This window comes from Chiloscyllium plagiosum, unplaced genomic scaffold (genome assembly GCF_037043375.1).
Source record: "Chiloscyllium plagiosum isolate Xiang-an unplaced genomic scaffold, Cpla_swu_hap1 HiC_scaffold_9, whole genome shotgun sequence".
NCBI lineage: Eukaryota > Metazoa > Chordata > Chondrichthyes > Orectolobiformes > Hemiscylliidae > Chiloscyllium > Chiloscyllium plagiosum.
In genome coordinates, this window is record NW_028270147.1 from 65,398,652 (window position 1) to 65,423,072 (window position 24,421).

The window sequence follows — 24,421 nt, forward strand, 5'->3', positions numbered from 1 at the left end:
TACAGCTTTGGCATATGAAGTTAAAAATCACAACACCAAGTTCTAGTCCAACAGCTTCCAACTAGTTACCTGATGAAGGAGTAGGGCTCTGAAAGCTAATACTTTCAAATAAACCTATTGGACTATAAACTGGTGTTGAGTGATTTTTTAACTTTGTCCACCCCAGTCCATCACCTCCACAACTTGGCATATGAAGGCATCAGCACCAAAGTGATCAAAGGGCTACTGCAGAAGCTGGAATCCATTCTGAAAACAAAGTGCTGGAGATCACAGCGGCTCAGACAGCATCCATGTAGAGAGAGCATGACAAAGTTTTGAGTCTAAGTTTATTTGGAAGTACAAGCTTTTGGAGTGCTGCGCCTTCATAAGTTAGCTAGTGGAGTAGGATTATACGACACAGACTGTATAGCAAAAGATCATGGTTTCACGCGCTGATGCGATATATTGAACGTACAAATTGCTGTTAGGTCTTTCGTCTTTCAGAATGGGTTGCGGGTTTTGATTCATTAATATGTAAATCCAAAAACCTTTTTTAAAGTCACGTTCTTGAGATAACTTAATGTTTTATACTAAAAAAAAGTGACATTTCAGCTCAGACAATGCATTAGAAGTGTGAGGTTAGAATCTGTATGTATTCTAATCTTGAGTCAGACTGATTCTATTTCCAACGTAGGAGTTTATAAAAGGTCACATGGATAATAAAAATATTGACTGCATTACAGATTGTGCTTTTTGAACAAAATAGAATGTATCAGCAAATACAATTCTACAAATACAGATATGTGCCATAGACTTTGTGTGTGTGTGAGGGGGGGGGGAGATGGAGTTTATGCCTGAGAGATGGTGTGCACATGGGTGAGTATGTGGGGTGTGTGTGTGAGAGAGAGGGTCTGCGTGAGCATGTGTGAAAGAGAGTGTATAGTGTAGTGCGGTCACCTGTTGTGTGACATAATCCCAAGGTCCTGGTTGAGGCCATCCTCACTGGTACTGAACTTGGCTATCGGCCTTTGTTTGGTTACTTTGCATTGTTGCATTTTCCGAAGTCCGACTTGGAGGATGGTCACCTGAAGATCCAAGGCCGAATCTCCCTGACCACTGAAGTGTTCCTCCCCACCCCACCCCAACTCCACCTCTTCCCCCCCCTCCCTCGATCCATCCTCCCTCTCACCCCTCCCCTGTGTCCTCCTGCTCCCCCCTGTTCTGTTCCTCCCCCCGTGTCACCACCTCCCTGTGTGGTTCCTCCCCACTTAACCCCACGCCCCCCCCACTGTGTCTCCACTCCCGAGGCTCCCAGCCGCATTACTGATGAAGGGCTTTTGCCCGAAACGTCTATTTTCCTGCTCTTTGTATGCTGCCTGACCTGCTGTGCTTTTCCAGTACCACTCTATTCTTGACTCTAATCTCCAGCATCTGCAGCACTCACTTTCACCCAATTAAAGGAACTGTTGTAGACTTGAAGTGAGTATTAGTCAGATCAATTTGCTCCGATAACTGGTACAATTATATGAACAAAGGTCAATTATGAAATTATATATTGGTACAGATGTGGAAAGCCATACTTTATTTCATTACTTCTAGTCAAGCACATATCTGCTGAAATACCTTCTCTAGATACATTTGTTAATTGTTATTTTTTAATAAACTAATCAATTAAAAATTGAAATGAAATCTATTGCTTTGCAACTTCTAAACATGAGAATTCTAAGTTAGAAAAGAATGGATCCAGTGGCTAGTTATTATCAAAGACGTGCTTCAGAAAATGAAGATGCTCTTGAGGCATAAGGAGTGTAGTCTTAGCTATAAAAGGAGATGGAAGTTAAGAACCTAAAACAATATTATAAACCATTTTAAAATTCAAAGCAAACTGTGCTTCTTCGATCCTTGGAGAAATTGGAGGAACACAGCAAAGGACAAAGGTATTCAATTCAAGTCACAAGGGGTATGACTGTGAACTGCAGGTTATGTAAATTGCATGGGGAATTTTGGGCACGAGAGTCAAACTGCATAAAAGTAGTATGCCCACATTGATTAAAGGGGTAACGGAGATTACTAAGGTACCAAAAAGAAAAAAAGGTTGAATTCAAGCTCAAAATAAAAACAAAATTTTAAAAGTTACCTATTTAAATCTGTAAAACTATTGCATAAACAAATGCAGTTGAAAACTATGGGAAGTAGTTGATTCAGCTTAGGAGGAAACTCATTTGTAGTTTGATCGTGCACTTCCTGAGGGTGTGCATATTTGTGAGGAAATAGAATAGTCTGCTATTCTCAACTCTTGATTTTCACATTTCTTTCATGATGACTTTATTTGCTTGAAATTTGAAAAGACAGGAATTTTGGGCTCGATTTGTTTCATAATTATTTGTTTTTCGTGCATAATGGTGGATTACATTAAACTGATGTCTCCAAAAAGCAGGATTTTAGTAACCTGAAAAATGTATGTAGCAAGGAGATTATGCCATTTCCCGTGAGGTATTGTAAGCGGCAGTAATAGTTTGAAGTCCTTTGTCATCTCCATATGTTGCAAATCAAAGCCTTCAACTTTACATTTGTGCACACAGTCCTGTTGGTTGCTTTTTGTTTTACTTTTAATTTTAATCTCTAGAGGCCCAGAGGAAAGGTTCTATTTATTTAAGATGGATAGAGCAATTTCGTGGTTTTTATTCTATTTTCTTCATGGGATGTGGGCATTTAGAATTAGGCATTTTTAAAAGTCAAAACCAAATATGTAGTCAAAGCAAGAAGTCTTCTCTTGGAATAACATACTTTTTTTTTCTATGATGTACATTGTGTTCAATTTGAATTTATTCCAAGCTTGCAATGGATCCTTGCATCCTTCAGAAATGATAGACTGGTTCTCGATCTCATTTTAGGCTTTAATTGTCACGTTAAAACACATTCAGTAGTGTCAGAGCAAACAACACATTGCAAAGTTTTTGATAATAGACATTAACTTCTGTAAGTTCCTTACAGGAAAAATATCATTTTATAATTATAGTCATACAAATATGACTGCCACAAGGACATAACAGAGCAGCGTTTTGGCGTTAGTGGTTCAATCATTTAAGACTAAATTGTTCATCAATTGGCAACTGTTAGAATCCTTCCAAACAGGTACTTACCCAGCAATGATACCAGATTTTTAAATTTTATTTTTGCAACGCAAGTGTCCTTGGAAAGGTTAGCACTTATCATTGCATTCATTTAGTTGCAAAACAAACCACATTACCGTTCTCTACTGAATTCATAATACTATTGAAGGAAAAGCAGCACGATACAAATGTCAATATTTAGAGATCAGTATTTGATCCCATCAGGTTAAGTTACAATGCTGGTGAAGCACGTGTATCATATTTAGGATCATAGAGATATGCAGCATGGAAACAGATCCTTCCATTTAAGTCATTCATGCCGATCAGATATCCTAAATTAATCTAATCCCATTGGCCAGCATTTGGACCATATCCCTCTAAACCTTTCCTATTCATGTACCCATCCAGATGTTGTAATCATTACCAGTCTCCACCTCCTCTTCCTCCTTCTCCGGCAGCTCATTCCATACATGCACAACCATCTGTGGAAACGTTGCCCCTTGGGTTCCTTTTAAATCTTTCCCTTGTCACCTTAAACTATGCTCTTTAGTTTTTGACTTCCTTACCCTGGGGAAAAGACCTTGAGTATTCATTCTAACCATGCACCTCAAGATTTATAAATTTCTATAAGGTCACCCCGCAGCCTCTGCTTCAGGGGAAAAAAACCCCAACCTGTTCAGTCTCTCCCTATAGCTCAAATCCTCTAACCTGGCAACATCCTTGTAAATGTTTTCTGAATTGTTTCACAACATCTTTTCCCTGTCAGGGAGACCAGAACTGAAATGTGTTATTCCAAAGTGGCCTAGCCAATGTCCTGTTCAGCCACAACATGACTTCCCAACGCCTCTACGCGATGCTCTGACCAAAAAAGGCAAGCATGCCACTATCTACCTTCGATTCCGCTTTCAAGGAACTATGAACCAGCATCCCAATGTCTTTTTTGTTTGACAGCATTCCCCAGGACCTTACCATTAACTGTATAACTCCTGCCCCCAAAATGTTGCACCTCACATTAAATTAAACTCCATTTGCCCATCTGAAGGGGATCCCATCATTCTCTGAGGTAACCTCCTTCGTTGTTTGCTACACCACTAGTATTGGTGTAAACTGCAAACTTACTAACCATGCCTCCTATATTCACGTCCAAATCATTTATATAAATGACAAATAGAAGTGGACCTAGCACTGATCCTTGTGGCATACCGCTAGTCAGAGGCCGCAAGTCCGTAAAACAACCCTGCACCACACTTTCTCTCCTATCCTCGTGCCAATTTTGTATCCAAATGACTAGTTCTTCCTGTATTCCATGTGATCTAACCTTGCCTACTAGTCTACCGTGTGGAACCTAGTCAAACATGTTGTTGAAGTCCATATAGACAGGGTCCACTACTCTGCCTTATCAATCTTCTTTGTCACCTCAAAAAATGTTTGATACACCTGTCAGTAAAGAATCTACAGTCATAATGACTACATCGTTTATTAATTCCAATTTATTCTGAAAGCAAAGCTTTGCAGATTGTAATTGGAAGCATTATTTTTAAAGGAATCTTAAATTTGAAAAAGGCATTTGGCTGTGGTAATATATAGGTTAAACTCATCTAATTTACTACCAGTGTTTTGCAACAATAGCTTGTATTATTTTAATTAGTAAACTTTTTGCTGTTGCAGTTCCTACTTTTTCTTTCAATTATGGTTTATTCACTCACAGCCTTGAACAAATTTAAGTCCTGGAATAAAAATCTGCTTCATTTTTGTTTTTAGATAGACTTAATAAAAAAAAATAGTGAACTGACAGATTCTTGGCTGTATGATAAGTTGCATGCTCCTTTTCAATGTTGAGAAATACCCTATACATAAGGACACTGAAAGTCTGTTTTCAATGCCAATTTAAAATGCAGGCCTTTCCAAGAGTTTTCTTCAGAATTCATTTTCTCACACTAAGTATTGACTTTTGGCAGATACAGATCAAAATTTAATATGCTGACCTCACTAAGGTTTCTTTGGAAGCAGAATAATGCCTCTTACAACATGATCATCTGGTTGCAAAATTGGTACAAAATTTAGTGCCCCTCATTCCTACTTAATTATTCAAAAGGTTGCAGTTTTTGTGGGTATGTTTGCCAAACTGGGAAGTTGGTTTACAGATGTTTGTTCTCTTTCACAGCGACATCCTTAGTGCTGTGGAGCCTTCTGTGAAGCGCTGCTGTATTGTGTTGGTTGAAATTGATATGGTTTCATTCTCGGCTGCAGTTGTTCAGAAGTTAGTTTTTATGCTATCCAACAAGTATTTTAAAATGGATTAAAGGGACTGAATTCAATGTAAGATCAGATACAGGAAATAAAATCTAGACAAATATTAAATTAAGAGATGGGACATAAGAAAAGCTTTTTTTACTGAAAAATTTAAAAACCATGACGAGATTAGTTTTCATGCTTGTCATTGATTTATTTTTGGTGTCAAATTGAATGGCAATCATTAATATCACATTACAAGTTTAACTATCCTATTAGTAACCATCAACATTAATTTTCTGTGGTTGGTTTAAGGGCAATTGGTGCAAGATTCCATGGGGGCGTAACAAAGCAGAGTGGCTGAAACTAAGATGCCACTTTCAAAAGTAGAACAATAATTGAACTTTTCATTATTTGTCACATGAAATCGCTGCAAAGCTTATCCATAAATTATGATGAGAGTCATTAGCATTGCTGAGTTTGTTACCAAATTCTGGCCCATTAACTCTGCAATCTTTTCGTAGAAGATGCTCACTACATTTTCTCCTTTTCAGCATCCGTTTGAAAAGTCTGAATGCGAACACTGACATTGCATCTCTGGCACGAAAGGTGGTTGAAGAATGCAAGCTCATTCATCCAAGTAAGCTGGCAGAGGTGGAACAGCTGCTTTATTATCTTCAGAACCGCAGAGGAAGTCCTCCAGGAAGAGGTAAGTCACTTATGAAACTCATGGTGAATTGTTTGCCCATTGTTTTCAAGTAATTAGAAACCTGCATAGATCTATCGTGGATATATTGCAGCTTATAATTTACAGTTTTAGTTAGAGTTCTTTTGTAAAACTGTAAAATTTAGTATGTAAAGATCTTATTGGTTTGAGAAGTTACATTTTTCCATTGGAGCTGGATTTTCGCACAAAGGTACGGTTTCATTTTCTGTAGTGGTTTAAACCAATTTGATTAATAATAACTCTCTCTTTATCTACTTCTGAAGCACAGTAGATCAATTGGTGAGTGCTGGTGATGCTATATGAGTGACATAGAAGCAAATGAGCCTTTTTTTGTAAAGCCTCATATAGCAGAGACCGTTATTAACCCAAGGGGCTTTAGTGGATTGGTCAGTTTACCATAAGTGTAATTTTCCCATGTGAGTTACAAAAATGATGGTCAATGAGTTAAACGGTGTAATATTTGTCAGTGGTTGAGTGAGTTCACTTGCTTTTCTTATTATCTACCCAAGTGAAAGTTGCGCCAATGGTTACTAGGCAAATTCCATTGTGAATCTCAGCACTGGCAGGACCTTCTGGGTTTTGAAGCTCTGGGGCTTTAGTTAATGGCTAGCTGGACACAACATAAGGTGCGACAAGTCTAGAATTGCCCATCAGCCTGTGACAGTTGCCTCAAGCCATAAGTCTGAAGAAAATCAAACTGGCCCAAGGTTTACAGTGACTGTCCTCCATGCACTGTTGGACTGGGTTACAGAGATGGTCAGCCCCTTCATGGCTGACCATATCAGGGGGCCAGGCCACCAGGTTTGCCTAGCAGGGGCAGAGATGGCAATGTGATTGCTTGTCCATTTTCATTGAGACCACAGCAGCAGTGTCACAAGGTCAGTGATCTTCTGGGCTGCACAAGGCTAAATGACACAGTCTTCTCTGTTGCCTAATACTTGTACACCCATCACTGTAACTCTGCCATTAAGCTGCATTTCCTTACGTATGATGAACTGCAAAGTTCAGCATCATGTACACAGATATGTGAGAATCTCTCTGGCTATGTGGAAGGCATCTTGAAACCTATTGTACAGGGGATCTCCAGCTTCTGTCGCGACACTACGGATTTCTTACAGAAACTCAGCACCCACGGACCAGTCGAACCGGGAACATTCCTCGTCACAATGGACGTTTCCACCCTCTACACCAGTATCCTCCACAAGGATGGCATCACAGCAACAACCTCAGTACTCAACACCAACAACTGCCAGTCTCCAAACGCCATCCTACAACTCCTCTGCTTTATCCTCGATCATAACGTCTTCACCTTTGACAACCAATTCTTCATCCAGACACACGGAACAGCCATGGGGACCAAATTTGCACCCCAATATGCCAACATTTTTATGCACAGGTTCGAACAAGATTTCTTCTCTATGCAGAATCTCCAACCAACATTGTACACCAGGTACATTGATGACATTTTCTTCCTCTGGACCCATGGCGAGGAGTCACTGATAAAACTACACAGTGATATCAACAAGTTTCATCCCACCATCAAACTCACCATGGACTACTCTCGACTGTCTGTCTCATTCTTGGACACGTGCGTCTCCATCAAGGACGGACACCTGAGCACCACACTCTACCGCAAACCTCCACACAACCTCACGATGCTACACTTCTCCAGCTTCCACCCAAAACATATTAAAACAGCCATTCCTTATGGACAAGCCCTACGCATACACCGGATCTGCTCAGATGAGGCACGTGACGGACACCTGGAAGTACTCAAGGATGCCCTCACAAGAACGGGGTACGATGCTCAACTCATCCGACGTGCCACAGCAAGGAACCGTAATGACCTCCTCAGGAGACAGATACGTACTGCAACTGACAGGGTACCCTTCGTTGTTCAGTACTTTCCAGGGGCTGAAAAATTACGCCATGTTCTTCGTGACCTGCAACACATTATCAATGAGGATGAGCACCTCACCTAGACCTTCCCCACACCTCCACTACTTGCCTTTAAACAACCGCCAAACCTCAAACAGATCATTATTCGTAGCAAACTGCCCGGCTCTCAGGACAACTCCAAACAATCCTGTCCCGGTGGACGCTGCAAGACGTGTCAGATTGTAAACATAGATACCACTATTATGCGTGGAAAACCTGTCATCTTGTACATGGCAGGTACTCATGTGACTCAGCCAACGTTGTCTATCTTATACGTTGCAGGCAAGGATGCCCGGAGGCATGGTACATTGGGGAAACCGAGCAAAGGCTACGATAACAGATGAATGGGCACCGCACAACAATCAACAGACAGGAGAGTTCCCTCCCAGTTGGGGAACATTTCAGTGGTCCTGGACATTTAGCCTCGGACCTTCGGGTGACCATTCTCCAAGGTGGATTTGGGACAGGCAGCAGAGGAAAGTGGCCGAGCAGAGGCTGATAGCTAAGTTCGGTACCCATAGGGAAGGCCTGAACCGGGACCTTGGGCTCATGTCACATTACAGGTGATCACCATTGCAATACACACACACACAGATATTCCTACACACGGACACAGGTACAAACAGACGCGCACACAGACACCCACACACACCCTTATAGACACACACTCACACATGCACCCCCTCACAGACTTAAGACACTCTGCACTCACTACACACACACACACACACACACACACTCACACTTTCTCACACTCTCAACCCCCATCCCAGACAGAGACACACACACACAGACAAAGACCCACATGCAGACATATATTTTGTGTGGTGAATTTGTACTTGCAGAGTTACATTGCACTGTGCTCAAAAACTGCATACATTCATGTAGAACTCTGAGCTCAAAAACTGCATGAATTTATGTGAAACTCTGTTATCTCACTTTTTAGATTGGAATCAATCTAAACATCAGGTCATAGACAGAGAACACAGGGGGCTAACACCTTCAACATATTGTCTAGCTATCACCATTGTTAACAGCTAACCCGAGAATGCAACATTTTTTAAAAAATGGTTTTGTGATTTACACATGAAAGAAGTGAAACTATCACTGTATTCTAACAGATGAAAGGCTTAACAGACAATCAATTTTTCAATGTATCATTTCAGTTACATCACACTGCAAATTTTTGCTATAAATTCTGTGTTACGATCGAGCCCTCCACAATCAACTGATGAAGGAGCGTCGCTCCAAAAGCTACTGTGCTTCCAATTAAACCTGTTGGACTATAACCTGGTGTTGTGTGATTTTTAGCTGAAAATGTGTTGCTGGAAAAGCGCAGCAGGTCAGGCAGCATCCAGAACAAATGTTTCAAACTTTCCTCATTCCTGAAGAAGGGCTTATGCCCGAAATGTCTTTCTGGATGCTGCCTGACCTGCTGTGCTTTTCCAGCAACACATTTTCAGCTCTGATCTCCAGCATCTGCAGACCTCACTTTCTCCTTGTGTGATTTTTAACTTTACACAGATAAATGTCTTGTGCACTTCATTGTCTGTAGCTACCAACTTGTCCAGCCCTCATTGCTTCTGAAATACTCATGCAAGGATTCATTGCATTGCCCAATTCATCATGATCACAAATAGTTGGAGATGATTGAAATGCCACGTTTGTTTGCAAATCATTGACGACCTCAGTCATTTCAAGTTTTCCCAGCTCCTAGTTAGTGGGGTGTATCTTTGACAGGTTTGAAATGGCATAGATCTTTGCAGCCTCTTCCTTTCTTGCCCTCCACCCCTCACCACCCACCTTGCTCCCACCCCCTCCCCCTTACCCCCAACTTCTTGCTTTAGCAAAAAGTCTACTCCAAGCTCTGGCCTTTCGCTAGCTTCTCTCAGGCATTACATGTCACTCTGCTAGACAATTGCTCATTTTTTCTCATGTGCCATCCTGTAACATGAATTCCACCTTAATAATAAAAGAATAGCAGGCTTACTGTTGTTTGTCAGGGAAGGCAGCTGCTACGTTGAGAGTTCAAATTCTTTGGGGTGTATGCCTTGGCCCATTGCGAGAATGAGGCTGTGTTGGCAAATGACTTTTTACATGGAGTATTTTTGAAGTCCCGGATTTCAAGGCAGCAATCAGTGGGCATTAGTACTCCTAATGAGTCCTTCATGACTGCATGTCTGAATTGGATTATTTGAAGAATGTTGACTTGAAGATTAACTGTGTATTGAAGGCAGATGGCTAGCATTGTTTAATCACTTGATGAGTGCATGGCCCCTTGGGCTCACATTCCAGTGCTACACTCCGCCTCCTTTGAAGAAAGTTAATTACTGCTCCCACTTCAAAAGTGCTTTGTTTCAGTTTTTGACCTTATTGATTTCGGAAAGATTAGTTGGGAAGTTCCAACTTTGCATTTTTGTGAGTGAACTGCAAACTCTGGTTCTGGTCCACAACCTACCAGCCATTCTTTTCAATTCTCATTTTTGTGGCACCAATTACCCTATAACCTCCCTCTTTTTGTTGAGTCACTTTACTATTATTGTGCCCTCTGCACATAAGTGGCCAATCTCTTTCAAGGATTCTATGCTCTTGCTGAATCTGCACTTTCCTCAAATTGAGGCTTGAGTGACTATGGCTTGCGGTAATCTTTCATTAAGGAGCGCACAATCCCCACTGATTTTACAGCAGCAGCATAAGGGTAAATTAATGAGATGGAAAAATGTGCTAATAGGCTTAATTTGATGTCTCCATCAAAGAAAGGCAAACTTAATTGTGAGAATTTCTCTCAACATTCTGATTATTCTCGCCCAATTAATTCAACTTGCTTTCCATTGTTCTTGCCACCTTGGAAGAAGAATCTATGCCCCACCTGTTCCCTCAGCAATGTATTCAGCACTTTCAATTTAAACAAAAGTATTAAAAATCCAAGCAAGTTAGCCTGAGTCCATAGGAAACCCTATCAAGTACTCAAAATGTTTTTGATAGTTGACTTTTCAAAAGCTGTTTTTCACATGGTAGAAGAGGATCAGGATTTTCAATAGTCAGTTCTTCTATCACGCGATGTTGTGTTAGAAACAGTGCTTTAAGTGTCGACATATAATCGCAATACAGCCAACACATGTTTTACAAGTTGTGCTGTAGAAACAGCATACCCAATTCATCAATTGTGTTTCAGCAAATTCATGTTGACGAAATGCGCATCATAACAATGACCTGGCATGCTCTTGTTTGGAAACAAATTGAAATGATCAATGTGGGCCTATAGCTTAGTGGGCTAGTATTTATATCCCAGAACAACTGAACTGTTTAATTATTTGGATATCGTTGGAGGAATGCTGAGAATTTGCTAAGTCTTATCACCAAAAATGGTGGGTGGTGGCACAAATCTGGGCCTGTTTGTAACAGTGACATGTCAGGTGGAAATGTCAAACATTGGTGTCAAAGGCAAAACATTTAAACTTGGCCTATGCCCATCTGTCAGCAGATCTAGTGTTGTACCAGTCATAGACTACATGGTGAAGACACATTGGTGCTTGAGTTCAGCTATTTTAATTTCTTAGGTCTTTGTTATTAATACTTTGCGGGGAGTAAGCTGTCAGAGTAAATTGCAGCAGTTATTTATACCATGCTGGATGTCACATTGGAAAAATGGCGAGGCACAAATGGATGGTCCATTTGGCCTAGCCACGCCAGAACAGATGTCCTGAACCTTGGCACCGTACAGACAACACAGCAATGTGAACTCATGCTCATTGCTTAAGAGAATAGTGTAAATTCCCAGCTATGTTGTCCCCTACTGCCGCTGCATTCCTAATGGCTTCCCATGCTTGAATGGCATCTTGTAACGCAGTATCATGGTCATTTTGTTCATTTGTGCCATAGCCCCATTTCTCAGCCAAAGGTGTTGAGACAATCTCAAACTGCTTAGATGATTGAAGAGGCTGACACTCCTGCACTTCTGTCGTATGTGTCACTTACCTGCCTCACCTGCAGTCACACCTGCCTGTCTCTGACCATTGACCATATCAGAACACCCTATTGTCAGAGGTGTGACTTTCTTCTGCCATAAAGAATCCACATAACTTTCCACTTGCCTGATGCATCATAGTGTCTATAATTCTGTCGTCAGCTCAAACTCTGAGCCAAAGCTGCTTGAACTTCACACATTTACTGCAAATGTGCTTGCTCCGGAATGCAGTGGTATCCTTGAACACACTCGATAGATTTGATATATCACCTGTGTTGCCATTCTTAATGAGTTTTTAATTAATTATAGTATTTATCATTCAAATATATGTTACTTTTATGTATTATGTTAACTTTGCCACTAATATGTGTACTGTGTAAAATGAGAATCAAATAGGCTTCAACTAATTAAGAGATAGGTGTTATTAAACTTGAAAAGGTTCAGAAGAGATTTAAAAAGGTGTTGCCAGGTTTGGATGGTTTGAACTACAGGGAGAGGCTGAATAGGCTGGGCTATTTTTCCCTAGAGTGTTGGAGGCTGAGGGGTGACCTTATAGGGATTTATAAACCATGAAGGGCGTGATGAATAGCCAAAGTCATAGAGATTTACAGCGCAGAAACAGACCCTTCGGTCCAACTCATCCATGTTGACCAGATATCCCAACTGAATCTAGTCCCTGGATAAAGGCAAATTACTGCGGATGCTGGAATCTGAAACCAAAAGAGAAAATGCTGGAAAATCTCAGCAGGTCTGGCAGCATCTGTAAGGAGAGAAAAGAGCTGACGTTTCGAATCTAACTGACCCTTTGTCAAAACTGAATCTAGTCCCACTTGCCAGCATCCGGCCCATATCCCTCCAAATCCTTCCTATTCACGTACCCATCCAAATGCCTTTTAAATGTTGCAATTTCCTAGCCTCCCTCTGGCAGCTCATTGCATATATACACCACCCTCTGCATGAAAAAGTCGCCCCTTAGGTCTCTTTTATATCTGTCCCCTCTCACCCTAAACCTATGCCCTCTTGTTCTAGACTCCCCCACCCCAGGGAAAAGACCTTGTCTGTTTATCCTATCGGTGTCCTTTATGATTTTATAAACCTCCATAAGGTCACCCCTCAGCTTCTGACGCTCCAGGGAAAAGAGCTCCAGCCTATTCAACCTCTCCCTATAGCTTAATTCTTCCTCCCTGGCAACATCCTTTTCTGAACCCTTTCAAGTTTCACAACATCCTTCCGATAGGAAGGAGACCATAATTGCACATAATATTCCAAAAATGGCCTAACCAACATCCTGTACAACCGTAACATGACCTCCCAACTCCTATACTCAATGCTCTGACCAATAAAGGAAAGCATACCAAACACCGCCTTCACTATCCTATCTACCTGAGAGTCTACTTTCAAGGAGCTATGAACCTGCACTCCAAGGTGTCTCTGTTTGATAACACTCCCTAGGACCTTGCCATTAAGCGCTTTAGGGAACATCTCCGGGACACCCGCACCAATCACCCCCACAGCCCCATGGCCCAACATTTCAATTCCCTCTCCCACTCTGCCGAGGACATGCAGGTCCTGGGCCGCCTCCACCGACGCCTGGAGGAAGAACGCCTCATCTTCCGCCTCGGAACACTTCAACCCAGGGCATCAGTGTAGACTTCACCAGTTTCCTCATTTTCCCTCTCCCACCTTACCCCAGTTCCAACCTTCCAGCTGAGCGCCATCCTCATGACCTGTCCTACCTGCCAATCTCCCTTCCCACCTATCCGCTCCGCCCTCCTCTCTGACCTATCACCTTCATCCCCACCTCCATCCACCATTGTACTCTTGGCTGCCATCTCCCCAGCACCACCCCCTCCCATTTATCTCTCCACCCCGGAGGATCCCTGCCTTGGTTCCTGATGAAGGGCTTTTGCCCGAAACGTCGATTTCCCTGCTCCTTGGATGGTGCCTGACCTGCTGTGCTTTTCCAGCACCACTCTAATCTAGACATTAAGTGAATAAGTCCTGCTAAGATTTGCTTTGCCAAAATGTAACACTTTTACCTAAATTAAACTCCATCTGCCACTCCTCAACCAATTGACCCATCTCATCAAGATCCTGTTGTAATCTGAGGTAACCTCCTTCGCTGCCCAGTACACCTCCAATTTTGATATCATCTGCAAACTTAGTAACTGTACCTCCTATGTTCACATCCAAATTGTTTATATAATTGATGAAGAGTAGTGGACCTAGCACCGATCCTTGTGACATTCCGCTGGTCACAGGCCTCCAGTCTGAAAAACAACCCTCCACCACCACCCTTTGTCTTCTCCCTTCGAGCCAGGTCTTGTTCCCAGGGTCAGAGAGTCCAAAAACTAGAGGGCATAGATTTAAGGTGAGAGGGGAAAAGATTTAAAAGGAACCTGAGGGGCAGCGTTTTCACAGAGAGGGTGATACATGTATGGAACGAGCTGCCAGAGAAGGTGGTGCAGGATGGTAGAATTACAACATTCAAAAGGCATCTGGATGGGTACAAGAATAGAAATGGTTTAGAATGATATGAGCCAAACAGAGGCAAATAGCACTAGATCAATTTGTGGTCAATATCTAGTCAATACCTAGTCAATATCTAGTCAACATGCATAAGTTGAACTGAACGGTATGTTTCAGTGCTGTATAACTCCACGACTCTATGACACACCTGATAAACAAGTATCTGTCAAGTCTTGATCTGATGTTTGATTTGACCTTCTTGCCTTCAAATCCTTTCTTTTCAATTCCAGCAAATGAGCTTAAGACTTGAGTTTTTTGAGGAAGTAACAGAGGATTGATGAGGGCAGAGCGGTAGATGTATTCTATATGGACTTCAGTAAGGTGTTCAGCAAGGTTCCCCATGGGAGACCGGTTAGCAAGGTTAGATCTCATGGAATACAGGGAGAACTAGCCATTTGGATACAGAACTGGCTCAAAGGTAGAAGACCTCAGAGGGTGATGGTGGAGGGTTGTTTTTCAGACTGGAGGCCTGTGACCAGTGGAGTGCCACAAGGATCGGTGCTGGGTCATCTACTTTTTGTCATTTACATAAATGATTTGGATGCGAGCATAAAAGGTGCAGTTAGTAAATTTGCAGATGACACCAAAATTGGAGGTGTAGTGGACAGCGAAAAGGGTTACCTCAGATTACAACAGGATCTTGACCAGATGGGCCATTGGGCTGAGAAGTGGCAGATGGAGTTCAATTCAGATAAATGCGAGGTGCTGCATTTTGGGAAAGCAAATCTTAGCAGGACTTATACACTTAATGGTAAGGTCCTAGAAAGTGTTGCTGAACAAAGAGACCTTGGAGTGCAGGTTCATAGGTCCTTGAAAGTGGAGTCGCAGGTAGATAGGATAGTGAAGAAGGCATTTGGTATGCTTTTTTTTATTGGTCAGAGTATTGAATACAGGAGTTGAGAGGTCATGTTGCGTCTGTACAGGGCATTGGTTAGGACACTGATGGACTATTGCATGCAATTCTGGTCTCCTTCCTATTGGGAAGGTGTTGTGAAACTTGAAAGGGTTCAGAAAAGATTTACAAGGATGTTGCCAGGGTTGGAGGATTTGAGCTATAGGGAGAGGCTGAACAGGCTGGAGCTGTTTTCCCTGGAGTGTCGGAGGCTGAGGGGTGACCTTATAGAGGTTTTCAAAATTATGAGGGGCATGGATAGGGTAAATAGGCAAAGTTTTTTCCCTGGGGTCAGGGAGTCCAGAACTAGAGGCATAGGTTTAGGGTGAGAGGGGAAAGATATAAAAAGACCTAAGGGGCAACTTTTTCTCTGAGGGTGGTATGAGGAAGTGGTGGAGGCTGGTACAATTGCAACATTTAAGAGGGAATCTGGATGGGTATATGAATAGGAAGGTTTGGAGGGATATGGGCCAGGTGCTGGCAGGTGGGACTAGATTGGGTTGGGATATCTGGTCGGCATGGACGGAATAGACCGACAGGTCTGTTTCCATGCTGTACATTTCTATGACTCTATGACTCTGTCTTTTGATTTTTTTTTCAACCTGGTGAATGAGATGGATCAGGGACTTGTTGAGTTGGAAGGAGTTGTCAGATAGGGGTGTGAGTAACTTTAGTTTTGGGGGGTTTTTGGGGCTGGTGTAGGATTTGTTGGAAAGCACTGAATGATGCACCTGGCCCAGTTGGAAGGGAATTAGGTGGTACGTTACAGTAAGGTTGGGTCTGGGGATTTTAGGGCTAGCTGAGTGGGGTGGTAAGTTGTATAGTTATTTTGGTGTTAAATGGCTTTAATCTGTCGAACATGTGAGGGTTTCAGGTAGGATTTACTCGCATTTGGAAAAATAGCAGCTTATTACTGAAAGGCAGCATGACTTTGTGTGGAGAAGGTGGTGTCTCAAAAACTATGGAGTTTTTGAGGAAGTGGCAAAAATGATTGAGGGCAAGGTGATAGATGTTGTCTATATGGACTTTAGCAAGGCCTTTGTTCAAGTCCTCATGACAAGATGATAGAAAAGTTGAAGTAACATGGGATTCATGGTGAGCTGATATGATGGATACAGAACTGGCTTATAGATGAGTAGCAGTGGAAGAGTGTTTTTTAGGTTGAAGATCTGCGATCAGTGGTGTTCCACAGGGGTTCAGTGCTGGGTCTCCTGTTATTTTCAATATGTAAATAATTTAGTTGAGAATGTAGGTGGCCCTGAATAAGTTTTTGAATGAAACAAAGATTGGAGGAGCTGTGGATAGTAAAGAGGATACCCAGAAGATACAGCAAGAGACAGGCTATAGACTTGGGCAGAGAAATAGCAGGTGGAGTTTCATCTGGACAAATGTGAAGTCATGTAATTTGGAAGCTCTAATGCAGGAGGGAAGTACGAAGTGAATAGCAGAACCCTTAATAGCATCAACAAATAGAGGGATCTGATGTAGTTTCCTGAATGTGGCAACATGAGTGGATAAGGTGGTCAAGAAGGCATATATGGCATGCTTCCCTTCATCAGTTTTGGCATAGATTATAAAAGTTAATAAGTCCTGTTGCAGCTGTATGGAATTTTAGTGAGGCCACATGTGGAATGTTGTGAACAGTCCTGGTTGCGACACAAACAGAAGGATGTGGAGGTTTACCTGGATGTTGCCTGGTTTGGAAGGTATGAGCGATGAGGAGAGATTGGACAGACTTGATTTGTTTTCACTTGAATGTTGAAGAATGCAGGGCAACCTGAGAGAAGTTTACAAATCATGAGGCATGGATAGAATCGATTGTCAAGAATCTTAATTATAAGGTGGAAATGTCAGTTACTAGTGGATATGTTTCAGTTGAAAGGGTCTAATTTTAAAGGAGACGTGAGGCAGGTTTTTTACACTGAGGGTGGTAAGTGCTGGAGTGCTGTGCCAGAAGTAGTGGTGGGGTGGAGGGAGATACAATAGCAACATCAAAGAGGCATCTTTGCAGATATATGAAAGCATGTGGACAACATAGAGGTGAAAAGTTGTAGTTTAGAAAGGCAGCAAATGTTCGTGCTATCTTAGTGAGCTGAAAGGCCTGTTCCTATGTTGTACTGTTTTTTGTTCTAACATTTCTTGGGTAACCACCAGATACATACAAAATGTTAGACCTGGAGAGTCCAGAGAGGCAGGCAATCTCCCTGTCAGAAATTCAAATTTCCTGGGCAGTTCCCAAGGAATCAGTTGGCTGGATGGCTGACTTGCAATCCAGAGTGATAGCAAACAGCATGGATTCTGTTCCTGTATCGACTGAGGTTACCATGGAAGTCTCTAAACCTATCTTTCTTGCCCGTTGTATCTTTAAAAATTAGGGAATGCAAGTAAATTGTAACTTGATTTTCATTTGTGCTCGTATTTTAAGATGAGCAGTTAGTAGAAATTAAATGAACATTGCATTTTGATTCATATAATGAGCAAGATTTTCCATATCATCTTCAGGTGCATATAGGAAAAGGGTTGGTGGGCTAAAAGACCTGTTCCTGCAACAATTTCTTCTGACTTAATCGAAATGTGCTATCTCGAATCTTGCATGCTCATCTGAGTTAGATGTTGGCTGCTATGTTCATTTATCTCTTAAACTACCCTTTCAGGTAATGTGACATCTTTAAGTGCAACCCATAGTGTTAATATTGCTTTATTTTACGATAGCAATATGAGCATTGGTTATTTTGCTCATTTATTTAAATGCAATCTCTGTAGCACTTAACTCCCCATCAACACTCTTGTACTAAAAGCAGAAAATGCTGGGACTTCTCAGCAGCTGTGCTAGCATCTGTGGAGAGACAAACTGAAATGATGAAGGTGGTGAAGATGGCAGATGGTGAATATGGAGTTCCAATGTGGTGGAAGAATGAGGACAAGACGCTCTGTACTTTATAAGCAGAGCCTTTTATAATTATCTCTTATTTGGACTTTGAGCTTTACCATGATTGTGCTTCTTGCATAAGCTAAGATCTATTAACTTTGGTTTTCAGAAAAGCGAGAGAAGATCAGCAAACTAAAGGACCCACCTCCTTTTGAAGGAATGGAAGTGAGTGACAAATAAAGTGCACTGAAATGAATGAAATTTTCTAACTATATGTTGCACGAATAATTTGCAAAGTAAGAGAGTCATGCAGAGTATCTATTGTGATAAAACATTTAACAGTTGTGATTGTTATTCATCATTTATTGTAGACAATTTGAAGTCAATTCTGTATTGATAAATGATCAAAAAATGAAAATGCACCGTGGCTCAGCCAGTGCCTGAAAGAAAAAAAAAGCAACTTTCTCAGAATAAAATTGATACCATGTAGATAAAACAATCAAATTACTTTTAATTCAAGTATCATTAGATGTTGTCTTTGTGTTAAATACATGCAGAATACATTGAGGAGTATGAACTAAAAACAGATAAAAATATTGAACCTTTCACATTCTTTTCAACTGGCCGGTAGAATCAATTTAGATCAATTTTTAATGCAAAACTAATCAAATATTGATTAAAATCCAGAGTATTATCTTGATTGTATGTTGTTTATTATAAACATACACTTTAGTTATTTGAACTAGCCTCTGTAGAATAGATTCCAGAAAGTCTGAAGTTCAAGTTTCGGGGAAATGAAATGCTGTTTCAACACTTGTGACAAAATAGCATTTTTCTTTTTACTAAACTATTCAAAGGATTTTTATGGAACTATCTGGTAAAGCATTTATTTTCTGTTCCTCAATGCCCTTGAAAAATTGATGGTGAGTTGCTGCTTTGAACTGCTGTAGCCTTTTCTGGAGGGACATCCACAATGTTGTTTCGAAGAAAGTTCTCAAACTTTGAGCCAATTACATAAAGGAAAGGCAATGTAGCTCCAAGTGAGGATGGTGTGTGGCTTGGAGGGGGGCTTGCAGCTGATGGTGCTTCTATGCATCTCCTGACCTTGTCTCCCCAGGTTACTGACATGGAAAGTGCTGTTAAAGGAGCATTGGTATGTCGCTGCTCTGCATCTTGCAGATAGCCATAGAGATACACAGCACGGAAACAGACTCTTTGATCCATGCCAACCAGATATCCTAAATAAATCTAGTCCCATTTGCCAGCATTTGGACCATATCCCTCTAAACCCTTCCTATTAATGTACCCATCCAGATGTCTTTTAAATGTTGTAATTGTCCTAGCCTCCACCACTTCCTCTGGCAGCTCATTACATAAACAGACCACCCTCTGTGTGAAAAAGTTGCCCCTTAGGTCTCTTTTATATCTGTCCCCTCTCACCCTAAACCTATGCCCTCTTGTTCTAGACTACCCCACCCCAAAGAAAAGACGTTGTCTGTTTATCCTATTGGTGTCCTAATGATTTTATAAACTTCCATAAGGTCACCCCTCAGCTTCCGACGCTCCAAGGGAAATAGTCCCAGCCTTTTCAGCCTCTCCTTACAACTCAAACTCTCCAAACCCTGGCAACATCCCAAGACTCCTGCCCTGATAGGCCTTTCCAAAATGCAGCACCTTAATCTAAACTAAACACCATCTGCCACTCCATGGCCCATTTGCCCATCTGATCAAGATCCCATTGTACTCTGAAGTATTCTTCTTTGCTGTCCACGACACCTCCAATTTTGGTGTCATTAGAAAATCTACTAACCATACCTTCACGTCCAAATCATTTAAATAAATGATGAGAAGCAGTGGAGCCAGCATAGGTGTACATGACTGACACTGTGTTAGCAGTGAATATTTAAGGTAGTGGCTACATTGCCAATCAACGCAGACTGCTTTGTCCTGAATTGTGTTGAGCTTCTTTGTTGTTTGAGGTGCGCTCATCCACAAAGTGAAGAGCGTGCCAGCATGTGCTTTGTAGATGGTAGTCCGACTTTATGGAAGGAGAGGGATCTCCTTTTTGTCGTTGTGGTATCTATGTGGTTGATCTGGTTCAGTTTTGTCAATTGTGAAATTTGAATGGTAAGGGATTCGGCAAAGGTACTGCCAGTAAATATCACTGGGAGATGTTTGAAATTTCTCTTGTGGGAGATGTTATTTCTTGACACTTCTGTGGCTCATGTGTTACTTGTCATGTATCTACCACATTCTGGACTTTGTCTCCATGTAAAGCTCCCATCCAAGCCTCTCACCTTGACTTGGAAATGCATCCCTGTTTCTTCAGTGTCACTGAGTCAAAATCCTGAGCTCCTTCCCTAATAGCATTGTGGCTAAATCTATACCGAATTAACTTCAGTTCAAGAACCTTTTCAAGAACAACTTGGGTTGAACATTAAATCCTTGGCCATACCATGAATTAACTTAAAATGGAAGATCTTGCTGCATATACAAATGGCTCTGAACATTTTACAGTTGCGAGTGAACATTCCCACTTCTGGAAGGAAGGTCATTGAAGTAGCTGAGGATGGTTAGGCTTGGGGCACTACCCTGAAAATATCTTGTAGTAATGTGCTGGTATTGAAATGATTGAACTCCAACAACTGCAATTGTTTTTCTTTGTGCTAGCTATGACTGCAGCCAGTGACGAGATTTCCCCCCATTCCTAATGATGCGGGTTTTGTGAGGATTTCTTGGTGCCAGACTTGGTCAGTTACTGCCTTGATGCCAACGGCAGTCACACTCGCCTTGTCTCTGAAGTTGTTCCTTTGTCCCTGTTTGAGTGACGGCTGTCATGAGTTCAGGAGCTCAGCAGCCTCCGTGTCAGTGAGTGAGGTATCTGTTGAGCAAGAACCACTTAATAATACTCCCCTTGATTCTTAACATCACTTTGTTGATGATTAAGAGTAGATTTATTGGGATATATCCAGCCCAACCAATTACTGCCTGACATTTTATTGACAGGACGTATCCCGTCATCTTTCCACATTATTGGATAGATACCTGTGTTTTAGATGGACTGAAACAGCTTGACTCAGCTAGTTCAGGTGCATATGCCTTCACTACTATTGCCAGAATGTTTTTTGAGTTTGTACGGTTTGCAGTATGCTGTGCTTCCATCTTTTTTTTGATAACATGTTGAATTTAATTGGCGACTGTGATGCTGGCATTTCTCAGAACGTTTTGTAACAAAGTCATGTATCCTGTTGTTTTTGTTGATGGCAGATTAGTTGTTGGAAAATGCATTTTCTTTTCAATTTTGGCTTTTTTTAATCCTTTCTATTGACTTTACATGAGTTGCATGAATAATACCTGGATTCCCATTCAAATTCTTTATTACCTGCAGATTGATGAAATTGCAAATATTAATGATATAGAAGATTATATAGAACTGCTGTATGAGGACATACCTGACAAAGTGCGGGGTTCAGCTCTCATTCTTCAACTAGCTCGTAATCCTGACAACTTGGAAGAATTGCTACAAAATGGTAAGCAAACTTTTCAGCCATAAAGCACCAATGCCCTGTCATAAGTATCTGGTTTTACCTTCTTGCTCCTTATCCTTGTTCTTAGCAATATCTGCAGCTCCCCTTACAGCCATCCCAGCCCTGAAGAAGGGTCACACCCAAAGTGTTGACTTCTCCACCTCTTGATACTGCCTGGCTTGCTGTGTCCTTCCAGCCTCCTGCTTGTCTACCTACCAATATCATGGAAGTTTTGTTAATCTCACTCCAGTTTTTTAATTAATGACTTTCCGATGTTCTTTCACTGTTAACTTTATCCGGTAATTTTGCGTTCTCTCTCTTTTGTATATTTGAACATTTATCTTCACTTATTGTCACATTAAAAATAAATTCACTTTTTCTACTTTTAATATTAGACATCACCAGAACCAATGTGGGAAAAGTGGTAGGCAATTCCACCTGTTCTGTTATTCAATGGTGGCTCAGTGGTTAGCACTGCTGCCTCACAGCACCAGGGTCCCAGGTTCGATTTCAGCCTCGGGAAACTGTCTGTGTGGAGTTTGCACATTCTCCCAGAGTCTGCGTGGATTTCCTCCGGGTGCTTTGGTTTCCTCCCACAGTCCAAAGATGTGCAGGTTGGGTGAATTGGCTATCCTAAATTGCCCATAGTGTTAGGTGTATTGGTCAGAGGGAAATGGGTCTGGGTGGGTTACTATTCGGAGGATAGGTATGGACCTGGTTGGGCCAAAGGTCCTGTTTCCACACTGTAAGGAATCTAATCTAAAATGCCTCAAATTTGTAGATTCACCTTTGATCTAAGGCACGTTCTAATGAGATAGGTTTGGTCTTTTAGTTCTTGGCTTAAATTTACATTTATCCATATTGATTTAAAATACCTGTCATTTGAATATGTTGCTTTTGGGTAATATTAATGTTGGATTTACAGTGGAATATTCAAGTTTATTTTGTGTTTGAATTCTCTTTGATTTCTCTTCATGTTAAGATCATAATTTCTCTCTTCAGAGACTGCGTTGGGTGCTTTGGCTCGAGTGTTACGAGAAGACTGGAAGCAAAGTGTGGAGCTTGCAACCAACATTATTTACATATTTTTCTGTTTCTCTAGGTAAGACCATTTGAAATGTTAACAATGCATGTAGCAGTTGGCAATTATCTTTTCTGAAAATGTGTTGCTGGAAAAGTGTAGCAGGAATCGGGGATTCCTGAAGAAGGGCTTATGCCCGAAACGTCGATTCTCCTGTTCCCTGGATGCTGCCTGACCTGCTGCGCTTTTCCAGCAACACATTTTCAGCTCTGATCTCCAGCAGACCTCACTTTCTCCTCAATTATCTTTTCTACTCTGCCTCTCTAAAGGTTACTTAAAATTGGACTTTCAAGCTTCTGTACATACCAATTATAAAACTCCAGGTAAATGACTTAATAGCAGATTTAAATATCCAAAAGCAACAGCAGTTGAATTAGAAGATGATGAAAGCTAAGATTTGTCCGTTTTGTGCCTCAAGACTGATTTTTGCTTCAAACCTCAAGCTATCAATGTTCTTGGTCATCTCCAGATTTGTTGTTGTTATCCCAGGGAAAACTTCTGACTGCCATTACGTTTGTACACATGCACATTCTTTCTTAATATGTGGTCAACATTCTTGGCTCCCTTGCACATGGGGAGTTTTGAATTAGCCGTCCAGTTCTAGCTGTGCTTGGCTTCAATATCCTTTCAAAACTGACCAATATTCTTCAACCCATTGTAGAAAATAAACACAAACCTAAATCTATTTTCCTTCTTCATCATCAACTGTTTGTCCTTTCAAACCTCACGTCTAAATCTCTACCCCAGTCTCTCCATTCCAGACTTTGGCTTCTTGTTCATACTTCCCAGGCTTTTAAGTTGCTTCCCCAAACCGTTCTGTCTCACTCATTGTCCTCTGTTCCTTTAAGAATTTTGTTCCAATTAGGAGTGGCAGGTGGAGTTTACTTTAGATAAATATGAGGTGTTATATGTCGATAAAGCAAATCACGGCAGAACTTGTACACTTAATGGTAGGATTCTGGGAAGTGTTGCCGAACAAAGAGATCTAGAGATGTGGCTTCATAGTTCTGTGAACGTGGAGTTGAAGGTAGGCAGGCTAATAAAAAAAGGGTTTGGTACGGTTGCCCAGGGGGATAGACCATGTGCTTCAGTGATAACCTCAAGGCCACTGGTGAAGTGCAACATTCCCACATACACCTGGGAATCACTGGCCCAAGACTGTCTAAAGTAGAGCAGGAGTATCAAGCACCTCGAGATCTGCCTTTAGGAAAAAGCGGAAACCAGGTGCAAAAGGTATAAGGAGCGCTCTACCACACCAACACCTCACCTACCCATGCCCCAAGTGTAACAGAGTCTGCAGAGGCCATATCGATCTGTGCAGCCACCTACGCACTCACCCTGAGTGTGAAAGAGGGTCATCCTCGTCTGCGAGCGACCACCAATGATGATGATTCAGTATGGAAGTTGGGATGTCATGTTGCAGCTGTACAGGACATTGTTTAAGCCACTTTTAGAATTCTGCATTAATTTCTGGTCTCCCTGCTATAGGAAAGTTGTTGTGAAGCTTGAAAGAGTTCAGCGAAGATTTACAGAGATTTTGCCAGGGTTGGAGGGTTTGAGCTGTCGG

At 41.5% G+C, this 24,421-nt stretch overlaps 1 protein-coding gene across 1 annotated transcript in view; it reads left to right on the top strand.

Moving 5' to 3' along the window:
• Positions 1–24,421, top strand: part of kifap3a (kinesin-associated protein 3a) — a 221,256-nt gene that overhangs the window by 49,481 nt on the left and 147,354 nt on the right. The window contains exons 3-6 of the mRNA XM_087990739.1: positions 5,879–6,033; positions 18,416–18,471; positions 21,635–21,776; positions 22,776–22,875. Coding sequence (XP_087846865.1) covers positions 5,879–6,033; positions 18,416–18,471; positions 21,635–21,776; positions 22,776–22,875 — 453 coding nt within the window. The remainder of the gene's footprint in view (positions 1–5,878; positions 6,034–18,415; positions 18,472–21,634; positions 21,777–22,775; positions 22,876–24,421) is intronic.